The following is a 10367-nucleotide window of genomic DNA, read 5'->3' on the forward strand; positions in this document are numbered from 1 at the left end:
GGAACAGGAAGGGGAGGAGCTGTTTTGTGGCTGGCTGCTGAGCTATCAGTCAACCACAACGAAGGGTAATCAGGTGTCTCCAGTGTTACCCGGGCCCCGAGGGCCAGCCAGGGCCTCGGCCTGTGGGGCCTGGAGGGGCGAACCAGTCCTGTCTACGAGCCTGGCAATGCCCCACCACAGAGCGTCATCCGGCCAGGACCATCTCAGAGCCGGCTGGGAGAAGAGACTGGAGAGGTCCTTACCGGCACCCAGAGTGGGACTCCTTTGGATGGGGCTGGGCTTGGCGCTGGTTCTAGCTCTGTTTGACTCCACGGTTCTTTGGGTTCCTGCCAGAGCTTATCCTCTTCCTTCTGAAGGCCATTCTGTCAAATTCAGTGCCATAGTGCCGCCGCTCCAGAATGCCTTTGGGTGGCAGAACCTCACTTGCCCCGCCTGCAAAGTCTTATTCACTGCTCTCAACTATGGACTGAAGGTGAGTGCGTGAAGGGCTGTTGTGGAATGCAGGGGGCAGGGTGAGGAGCACTGATATGCCCTGGGGGCCAATATATTTCTGGTAGAGGGTGCTTCCTATGCATCCATGTTACCACCACTCCACTGTGACCTTTGTAAAGTAGGGAGAGTAAAGTCAGCTGGCTAATTGTGGGCTTGAAATGATAGCACACCCTGAGCTAGAGTAGGTAGCTAGAGGCCTGGTGCTGAACTGCCGGGCAGTATGTGGGAGATACTGATGTCTTTATCATGGTGACAGAGTTCATCCTAGCCCGATTTAGACATGGAAGCCTGTGGAGTGGTGGCCAGGGTTCGCTTGTTCTGTCTCTGACCTCTCTTCATTGGTTCCTTCCACCACAGAAGGAGCCCAATGTGGCACGGGTAGGCTCTGTGGCCGTCAAGATATGTGAGAAGCTGAACATAGCACCACTAAATGTATGCCAGTCAGCCGTCCATCTCTTTGAGGACGATGTGGTGGAGGTGTGGACACGTTCAGTTCTGAGCCCATCAGAGGCGTGTGGCTTGCTTCTGGGCTCCTCTTGTGGGCACTGGGACATCTTTTCGACTTGGAACATCTCTTTACCATCAGTGCCGAAGCCACCCCCAAAGCCACCGAGCCCACCAGCCCCAGGTGCCCCTGTCAGCCGTGTCCTCTTCCTAACTGATCTACACTGGGACCATGACTACCTGGAGGGCACAGACCCTTACTGTGCAGATCCACTCTGTTGCCGCCGGGGGTCCGGATGGCCACCCAACTCCCAGAAGGGGGCTGGGTTCTGGGGCGAGTACAGCAAGTGTGACCTGCCCCTGCGAACGCTAGAAAGCCTGTTGAAAGGACTGGGCCCTGCCGGCCCTTTTGAAATGGTGTACTGGACGGGAGACATCCCTGCCCACGATGTCTGGCAACAGTCTCGCCAAGATCAGCTGAGGGCCCTGACCACCATCACAGACCTCGTGAGGAAGTTCTTGGGCCCCGTGCCGGTGTACCCTGCTGTGGGCAACCATGAGAGCACTCCTGTCAACGGCTTCCCTCCCCCCTTCATAAAGGGGAACCAATCTTCACAATGGCTCTATGAAGCCATGGCCAAGGCATGGGAACCCTGGTTACCAGCTGACGCCCTTCACACCCTCAGGTACTTAATGCCCATGGAAACCCAGGAAGGGAGAAGAGAGATGGATGAGGGAGAAAGGAGGAGGGAACTGGGTAGACTACTCCAGCAAGCGTCCTCAGCACACTCTACTGCCCTCCCTAACCTGACCCTGCCCTCTCTTTAATTATCTCCAGCCACCCTCTTTTCAGAGCTAGCAGTACAACATCTCCACTCCCTAGCTTGTGTCTTTGCCTACAGTAGCTCTCTTTGTAAAATAAATTCTCCCTCCCTCTTTAATATCTCCCATTTTTCTCAACGTGGCCAGGCCTATAAGATCTCCTGACAGAAAGGCCTTTGCTTTCTGACTCATCTGACTCTTTGTCCTGAATTCCTGGAGCCCTCAGCCCTCTGAGGCTTCTTTACTGTCCAGAGAAGCCCTATAATTACTGCTGTTGGTCTTCAGCTAGGGTGGGAGCTCCTGGGGGTGGGAGATGACATCATGTGTGCCTCTGCCTGACGTTCAGAACTATTGACACCTCGGTTACTTTTGTTTCAGAATTGGGGGCTTCTATGCCCTCACCCCACGCCCTGGCCTCCGCCTCATCTCTCTCAATATGAATTTTTGCTCTCGTGAGAACTTTTGGCTCTTGATCAACTCCACAGATCCTGCTGGACAACTCCAGTGGCTGGTGGAGGAGCTTCAGGCAGCGGAGAATCGAGGAGACAAAGTAAGGGGATGTGTTATGAACTGGGTGGAGAAGGTGCTGTTGGGGCTGAGAAGCAGGCTGCTGTGGGGCTGAGATCTGTGACAAGGAGAGTGTCACTTCACTTCCTGGAACTCCTGACTTCCCTGGGTCCATGGTCACCTTCCTGTGCCCTTCATATACCCAATCTTCTGTCACTCCACCCAAGGCTGCCTGGATTCCTCAATGCTCTAACTGCCCTTAATTCTCCATGCAGGTGCATATAATTGGCCACATTCCTCCAGGACATTGTCTTAAGAGCTGGAGCTGGAATTATTACAAAATTATAGCCAGGTAAAGGGAAGAGGGCTTGGGTGTGAAGATTGAAGGGTTAAGATACCCTCAACAATCAGGCAGTGGTCGCACAGGACTTTAATCGAAGCACTCTTGAGTTCAAGGCCAGCCTGGTCTACACAGTGAGTTCTAGGACAGCCAGGGATACACAGAGAAACCCTGTCACTGGAAAAGAAAAAAAGGAGGAAGGGAGGAAGGGAGGAAGGGAGGAAGGGAGGAAGGGAGGAAGGGAGGAAGGAAGGAAGGAAGGAAGGAAGGAAGGAAGGAAGGAAGGAAGGAAGGAAGGAAGGAAGGAGCGAGCAGTTCCCTCACACACAGAGTGCCACTTTGCCAGTTGCAGAACCACCACCCTAACTCCTCAGGTCTACCCACCCTCATTTCTGCTTCCTTACAACCATCTATCACTGTGTTTCTGGGCAGGTATGAAAACATTCTGGCTGGTCAGTTCTTTGGCCACACTCACGTGGATGAGTTTGAGATCTTCTATGATGAGGAAACTCTGAGCCGGCCACTAGCTGTAGCCTTCCTGGGGCCTAGCGCTACAACCTTTATCAACCTTAACCCTGGTGAGTAAGGCAGAAGGGAACATTCCTTATCATGAGGCTGGTGTAACAGAAAGGGATGGAAGCTAAAGCAGGTCCTCCCTAGAATTCCTTTGTTCCCTTCCTTACCACTCAACCCTCCCTTCTTGCAGGCTACCGAGTTTACCAAATAGATGGAAACTACCCCGGAAGCTCTCATGTTGTCCTGGACCACGAGACCTACATCCTGAATCTGACCCAGGCCAACGCACCAGGAGGCACACCAAGCTGGAAGCGCCTCTACAGGGCTCGAGAGACCTATGGACTTCCAGATGCGATGCCTGCCTCCTGGCACAACCTGGTCTATCGCATGAGGGATGATGAGCAACTCTTCCAGACCTTCTGGTTTCTCTACCATAAGGGCCACCCACCTTCAGAGCCCTGCGGCACACCCTGCCGCCTGGCCACTCTGTGTGCCCAGCTCTCAGCCCGCGCAGACAGCCCTGCTCTGTGTCGCCACTTGATGCCCAATGGGAGCCTCCCAGATGCTCATAGCTTGTGGTCACGCCCCCTGTTGTGCTAGTATTCCAGGTTTCAGACTGGGGAAAGTTCATGTGTTAGGAAAGGGACATAATCCCGAGTGCTGCTTATCTGCCTGAGGCAAAAGCTTCGGGGGAAGGAGCCAGCCAGGCCAGGGAAGCAAGCCTTCTCATGAGAGCTTGTTTGGCTACACTGAAGGAGGTTTTGGCTGTCCTACTTATGCCCAGTATCTAGATTACCCCTGGGGCTGATGTCTTCTGAGGCAACAAAGCTGAGGTCTCAGTGCTCTGGATAGTCAGAAGCTATTGCCCAAGCCTGTGCTATGGACCTCTGAACCCTGTTCTGTTACTTGATCCTGCCAGGCTGTTAAAATAAAGAGACTCATTCCAGATTCCACTGTTCCGATTTCTTCTTCCCAATCAGGCAGGGCAAAGGGAGGTTGGCAGCATGACCCTGACTGAGGAGTTGCATGAGCACAGGAAGACACACAGCAGCGCAGACAGACTTTATTAGTGATATCAGTACAGCGGAGGTGCCCGCAGAACAGTGGAGAGGGGATCCATGAGACCAGTCCTCTCCTGCCCCTGCTGGGCCTTTGAGGATGGGACCAGGCTTGGACCAGTTCCTCCTGCTCCACCTCAAACACTGGGGATGGAGAACCTAAGGCTGGCTTTGCTTCTGGCCCCTCATGTCATCAGTCCAGTGTAATGACTTCTGTGAAGGAATTCAATTTCTCTCTCCCAGCCCCTAGGTAGGGAACCCCAGCTACTGAGGAAGGGCAGCCCAGGGGCTGTGGGGTGTAGGAAGAATATCCACAGCCCCTACCTGCCCCAAACCCTTGAGTTCCCTGGGGCCCCAAACAAGCAGGCAGAGGGAAGATGGGAGTTCTTCATGGGGTCTGGGATCCTAGACGTTTGGGCTTGAGGGAACCCCACAGCGACTGAACACCCCTGCGGACAGTCCACCCTACACGTCTCGCAACCGACTCCGCAGGGGGTGCTGGGAGGCAGGAGGTGGAGGTCTGGGAGCGAGCATCCAGACACTTCTGGTAGCGGAGCTGTGGAGAAGCAAAGGGGCGGTAACTCTGTCTCGGCCCCTTCAGGTCCCGCTGCTGTCCCACGACCCTGCCTACTCACCATGCAAGCAGCCTGCACGGCCTCTGAGAGGCTGGCAGCATTGGGCTCACACCAAAACATGTGACAGCAGAAGGAGGCTGGGCCGGCAGCCATGATGAATGCGAATGTGTGCACATCTCTGCCCACAGCCAGGAAGGAGAGAAACCGCACCCGACACTCCCCCAGCACCGCTTCTGTCTGTAGGGGAGGCAGCCAGTTAAGAAGGAAAACGCCCTAACTCTATACTACTGGCAGCTCTCCCCCTGACTCGATTCCCACCATGGCAAAGCTCAGTCACAGCCACAAGATCTCCTACCCCAGCTCTTTACCTGCTGGTGCAAGATGGTGAGGGTGGCAGGGGCCACGCTGACATGACTTGGAGTCCACTGCTCACGGCTACTGGAAGACAGGACTGACTCCAGGGCCCCATTGATCACATCTACCCCTGAAAGATACAGACACAAACATGCAGGGCTGAGGGAAGGAAGGGGATAAAGCCCATCTCACCTACATGGAGCCTGAGGCTGCTGCTGCTGTCCAGGTACTCTTCCTGGGCACTCTCCTTGACTTCAGTGACTCTTAACCCTTTCTTGTTTGTCCTATCTTTTATCTCTGGCTTGGTTTTGCTCATCGAGTCTATCTCTTACTTCAGCCCCCTAAATGGACAGACCCCCCCACCCCGGAGTTCCGACTTGCCCATGTGTTACTCTATGCATTCAAATATTACATGGCTCCTTTCACACAACTGGCTTCCGATCAGCCAGGGTAGCAACCCCCCCTCCAGACCCAAACCTTTTTTTTTTTAATCTTTAATTTACTGTATATCTATTGTGCATGCATGGAGGTCAAAGGACAACATGCAAGAGTCAGTTCTCTCCTTCCACTATGTGGGCCAGAAGACTGACGTCAGGGTGTCAGGCTTGGCTGCGCACGCCTTTACCGGCTGAACCACCTCCTGGCTCTGTTTTTATGTTTGTTTGGTTTGGGTTTTGTTTTGTTTGAGAGACAGGGTTTCCTTGTGAGTTCAAAACCTGGTCTACATATGGAGTCCAGACCAGCCAAAGTGACATAGTGAGACCTTGAAAACAGAAGGAATAGTAGCTGGGAAAAGGACTCAGCTCAACAATTGGGGCCAGCTGCGGTAGTGTGTGACTTCCCTGCACTCTGGAGGCACAGGCAGGCAGACCTCTGTGAGTTTAGTCTGGCCTGATAATATATAGTGAGTCCCAGACAGCCTGAACTATGTAGAGAGATTTGTCTCAACCAAAACCAACCAAAACACACACACACACACACACACACACACACACACACACCCCACAAATAAATGAATAAACCAACCAACAAATAAATAGGTTCAGCAGGAGTGGAAGAATAAGAGATGGTAAGAAAAGGTGAAATATGAACAAAATGCATTATATACATGTATGGAAATGTCATAGTGAAACTCACTATTATGTATAACTAATACTTAAAAACATTGAGATAAAAACAGAGGCCTCTCTGGGGAGGCCAGCACTTTCCAGAGCCAAGAGAATCGCTGCAAGTTCAAGTCTAGGACGAACTACACATAGTTCCAGGCCATTCAAGGCTCTACTGCAAGACCTTGTCTCAAAATCAATAATCCCATGATGGTCTCCTCCACTTCAAACCGCTTTTAAACTTCTATAAAATCCCAGCACATGGAAGGCAGAGTCAGGTGGATCACCACAAGTTCAGGCCAATAGAGTCGAAACAAGTTACAGTTAGAACTCTGTGTGTGTGTGTGTGTGTGTGTGTGTGTGTGTGTGTGTGTGTGTGTGTGTGTGTGTGTGTGTGTGTGTGTGTGTGTGTGTATGTGTGTTGGGGCAGGGAGATGTTTAGATTTCAGTGGAAAGGATGCCCTTAGGACACAGTCTATGATTAATGGCTAAGTCTCAAGGACTCTTTTCCAGTATCCATCTTAATATTCCTGATTAACATTCTAGGTCCCACCTGGGAAGCCTTCTCCAGAGGCCTCTCACACCTGAGAGAACTTTTGTTGTTTTCAAGGCAAGGCTTCTATGTGTAGCCTCCACTGTCCTGAACTTGCTCTGTATGCCAGGCTGGCCTCAAACTCACAGAGATCTATCTGCCTGCGTCTGCCTCAGGAGTGCTGAGATTAAAGGTGCGTACCACCACCACCCAGCTTCAGAGATAACTCTTCTACACTGGACTGTAGACAGAGACTAAGTGTAAATGGGTTTTATTTCCCAGTCTTAACTCGGGGCTCATCTGCTGAAGATTTCAGATACATGGCAATGTGACTTTCAAGGCAGCATGGGCAAATGCAGGAAAATGAAAAGTCTAATAACACTGGAGTGCACAGGAGGATGACGACGCAGGGAAGGAGCAGATGGCAGAGTCACGCTGCAAGGGGCTCAAGAGACAGGCAGAATGGTGTGATGTCTACATTTAGGCTCAAACACTAGGAAATTTCAAAGTTCACAGGGGTGGAAGGAACCGAAGTCAAACTGAAGAATATGCCCAAGATCTTGGGTTGAGTCTGACTTCTGAGTCTATCTTGTGAGGGTCAACAGGAAGGTGCTCTAGAAAAAGGCAGCTGGCTGGGTGTGGTGGTGCACATCTTTAATTCCAGCACTTGGGAGGCAGAAGCAGGTCAATATATGAGTTCAAGACCAGCCTGGTCTATAAAGAGAGCTCTAGGAGAGCTGGAGAGATAACTCAGCTAAGTTAAGAGTGCTGACTGCTCTTCCAAAGGTTCTAAGTTCAATTCCCAGCAACCACATGGTGGCTCACAACCATCTGTAATGGGATCTGATGCCCTCTTCTGGTGCGTCTGAAGACAGCTACAATGTGCTCACACACATAAAATAAATAATAATAATAAAAATAATTTTTTTTTTTAAAAAGAGAAAAAGGAAAGCAAGGGCTATACAGAAAAGCCTTATCTTGCACAAAAGGAAAAGGGGGACATCTAAATAGCTGAATTTCATAGCCCAGGGTTAAAACCTGCAGCTTCACCTGCCTACACTCCTATTTCCCCCTTCCTTCTGTGCATTCCCCTCCCCACTGTACCAGTTTTTACTTTTAAATGCACCATGCAATTCACTTAACTGTTGATCTCTCCTTGCTAGAATCTAACCTAATCTAATCTCCTTGTCCAGAATCACAGTCAATGCCTTGCACTGATGTATGCCAAGGATTTAAATGATGCCTGGCACAAGGCATTCAAGAATAATCTACTGGGTGGGTGGATGAACCCTGTAGCTTCAGGAGAACAGTGTTTAAACAGTGGATGGGGACAAAAAGGGATTAAAAAAGATAACTCAACAGACTTGCCACACAAGCCTGATGGCCGGAATTTATCCCCAGGACCCACATAAAGGTAGTAGAGAACTGATTTCTCAAAGTTGTTCTCAGACTTTAATAGATGAACATGTCACACAGACACACAGACACACAGACATCCACACACACACACTTTACAGATATAAAAGAGGAAGTAAACTAAGAACCCGCTGGTCCAAAAGGACAGTCTCTGAGAACTTGTCCTCACCTCCAACTCCAAGTTTGGTCATTTATCTCTCCTTTCTCTACCTCTCGCCTGTCCTCTCATTCCCCTCTTCCTCCTGCGCTGGTTTCTTTGGGAAGCGGGGTCTTACTACATAGCCCAAGCTCAAAGTTCTCTTTCCTCTGCCTCTCCAGAGCTGGGATTGCAGGCATGCACCAAGATGTCGGGTCTCTGTCTTTTAGCATGCGCCACATCCACCATTCCTTGGAGACCTCTCTTTGCCTCCTCCTCCCTTTCCCGCTCTCACTGTCCTGAAGTTCATCTTCCTCCACCCAGCCATTAACTACTGAAGGATGACAAAGGTAGGTCTAGCACATTGTTCTTCACTTTGGGCTGTCCTTACTCTGGTGCCAACCTCCTCCATACTTTTGTTTATTTGTTTGGTTGGTTGGTTTTGGTTTTTCGAGACAGGGTTTCTCTGTTTAGCCTTGGCTGTCCTGGAACTCACTCTGTAGACCAGGCCTGCCTCTGCCTCCCAAGTGCTGGGATTAAAGGTGTGCGCCACCACGCCCAGCCCCCATACTTTCGATCAGCTATTTCTACAACCTAGTGACACCCAAACTTCTATCTCAAGCAGACATTTCTGCTCTTAGCTACGAACATGACCTATGAACCCAGCTACCAACTTGACTCTCCCATCCTTTCTCCAAAGGCACTTTGAATTTGGCATATTTAAAACTGAACCAAAACTAACCTCTCACTAGTGTCTGCTACGTTTAGAGAAAGGCACTACTATCCAGTTGGCACTCAGCTATGCGGTCCAAGTGCTCCTTAATGGCTCAAGTCACCCTTAATGCCTTTGCTTCTTGCCCTACTGTCAATCAGTCGCCAAAGCCTACTGACTTACACCCCTTTCAGCCTGCTGTTGTCTAAGACACTCTCATTACCGACAACCTTGAAAAGCAAGCTCCTCCTGCATGTCCTACATCTTTCTTCATGGTACAGCCAAAGCAAGCTTTACTTTATTCAAATCTGCTCAAGAAGACTCCCGAAACATGCATGTATGGTCAAATGTTCCCTCAAAAGCCCATGTGTGAAAAAAAAGCCTTGATTCCCAGCCCACCAGGTTTCTGGAAGCTCTAGAACCTTGAAGACATAGGACAGGAGGTCTGTCCAGAAGGTCTGTCCCGGATGGGAATTGTACAACTTCAGTTCCTCTTTTTGGTCCAGGGCAAGTGTCTGTGTCTGTACCACAGGCTCCTGTGTGACATGGCACTGCCACAGACAAAGCCAACCAAGCATGAACCAAAATAAACTGCTTCTCTTTGTAAGCTGATCACCTCAGGTGTTTTACATAGGAGTGGAAGCTGACCAAGGAAAATGGTTCCCTGCAGCTCTCAATCTTAAAGGCAACATCACTGTCTTAAGCCTTTTCCTAGTGCTTCCCAGGTGTCACCATGTCCCCTGCTCTGGAGCCTCACACACCATCTATGCAGCTGAGAGTGACCTTTCCTAGCCACTCTTTCCTGGTCTGGCCGATCTTCATCTAGCTCTAACACATCTACTGCGATTCATATTTCTCAGTTCATATGACACTTTCACGGGAAGGCTGCGATTTCTTTCTTTCCTGTTTTTTTACAGGGGTGGGGTGGGCTAGGGTAGCCCTAGCTGGCCAGGTACTCACTCATAGCTCACCATACTCGCAGCCAACCTGTTACGGCTTCCCAAGTTCAGGGATCACCAGTGTCCCCATGCCAGGCTTCACAGGAAGCCTTCTCTGGCGTCCGAGACTGAAAGGTCTTTTTCTGCATCTTGCTACTTCCTTTCTATGAAGGACTTGATTTACTATGACACTTATTTGATTTGGCCTGATTACTCTACTGTAAGTTCCCATAAATTCCACAAAAGCCAGGCTGTGGCCATTGTTTCCCAGGGCCCAACACAGGACCTGACACAATAGGTTTCAAAGGTAATTGTTAAGTAAATAAAAAAAAAAAAAAAAAAAAGTCAGGTACTGGGCTGGTGAGATGGCTCAGTGGGTAAGAGCACCCGACTGCTCTTCCGAAGGTCCGGAGTTCAAA

At 50.4% G+C, this 10367-nt stretch overlaps 2 protein-coding genes across 2 annotated transcripts in view; one reads left to right on the forward strand and one right to left on the reverse strand.

Annotated features, from left to right (window-relative positions):
• Smpd1 (sphingomyelin phosphodiesterase 1) lies at positions 1–4074 on the forward strand. Its single transcript, XM_021187819.1, has 6 exons — positions 1–472; positions 850–1622; positions 2137–2308; positions 2541–2617; positions 3038–3183; positions 3312–4074. Exons 1-6 carry the CDS (start codon positions 167–169, stop codon positions 3719–3721), a joined length of 1884 nt encoding a protein of 627 aa, XP_021043478.1. The 5' UTR covers positions 1–166; the 3' UTR covers positions 3722–4074.
• A 90-nt stretch (positions 4075–4164) lies between these two features.
• The window catches only part of Apbb1 (amyloid beta precursor protein binding family B member 1), a 23345-nt gene continuing 17142 nt past the window's right edge, over positions 4165–10367 (reverse strand). The window contains exons 6-8 of the mRNA XM_021199489.2: positions 5123–5238; positions 4815–4991; positions 4165–4735 (exon numbers count right to left, since the gene is read on the reverse strand). Coding sequence (XP_021055148.1) covers positions 4568–4735; positions 4815–4991; positions 5123–5238 — 461 coding nt within the window. The 3' untranslated portion in view covers positions 4165–4567. The remainder of the gene's footprint in view (positions 4736–4814; positions 4992–5122; positions 5239–10367) is intronic.

This window comes from Mus pahari, chromosome 1 (assembly GCF_900095145.1).
Source record: "Mus pahari chromosome 1, PAHARI_EIJ_v1.1, whole genome shotgun sequence".
In the NCBI taxonomy this organism is placed as follows: Eukaryota; Metazoa; Chordata; class Mammalia; order Rodentia; family Muridae; genus Mus; species Mus pahari.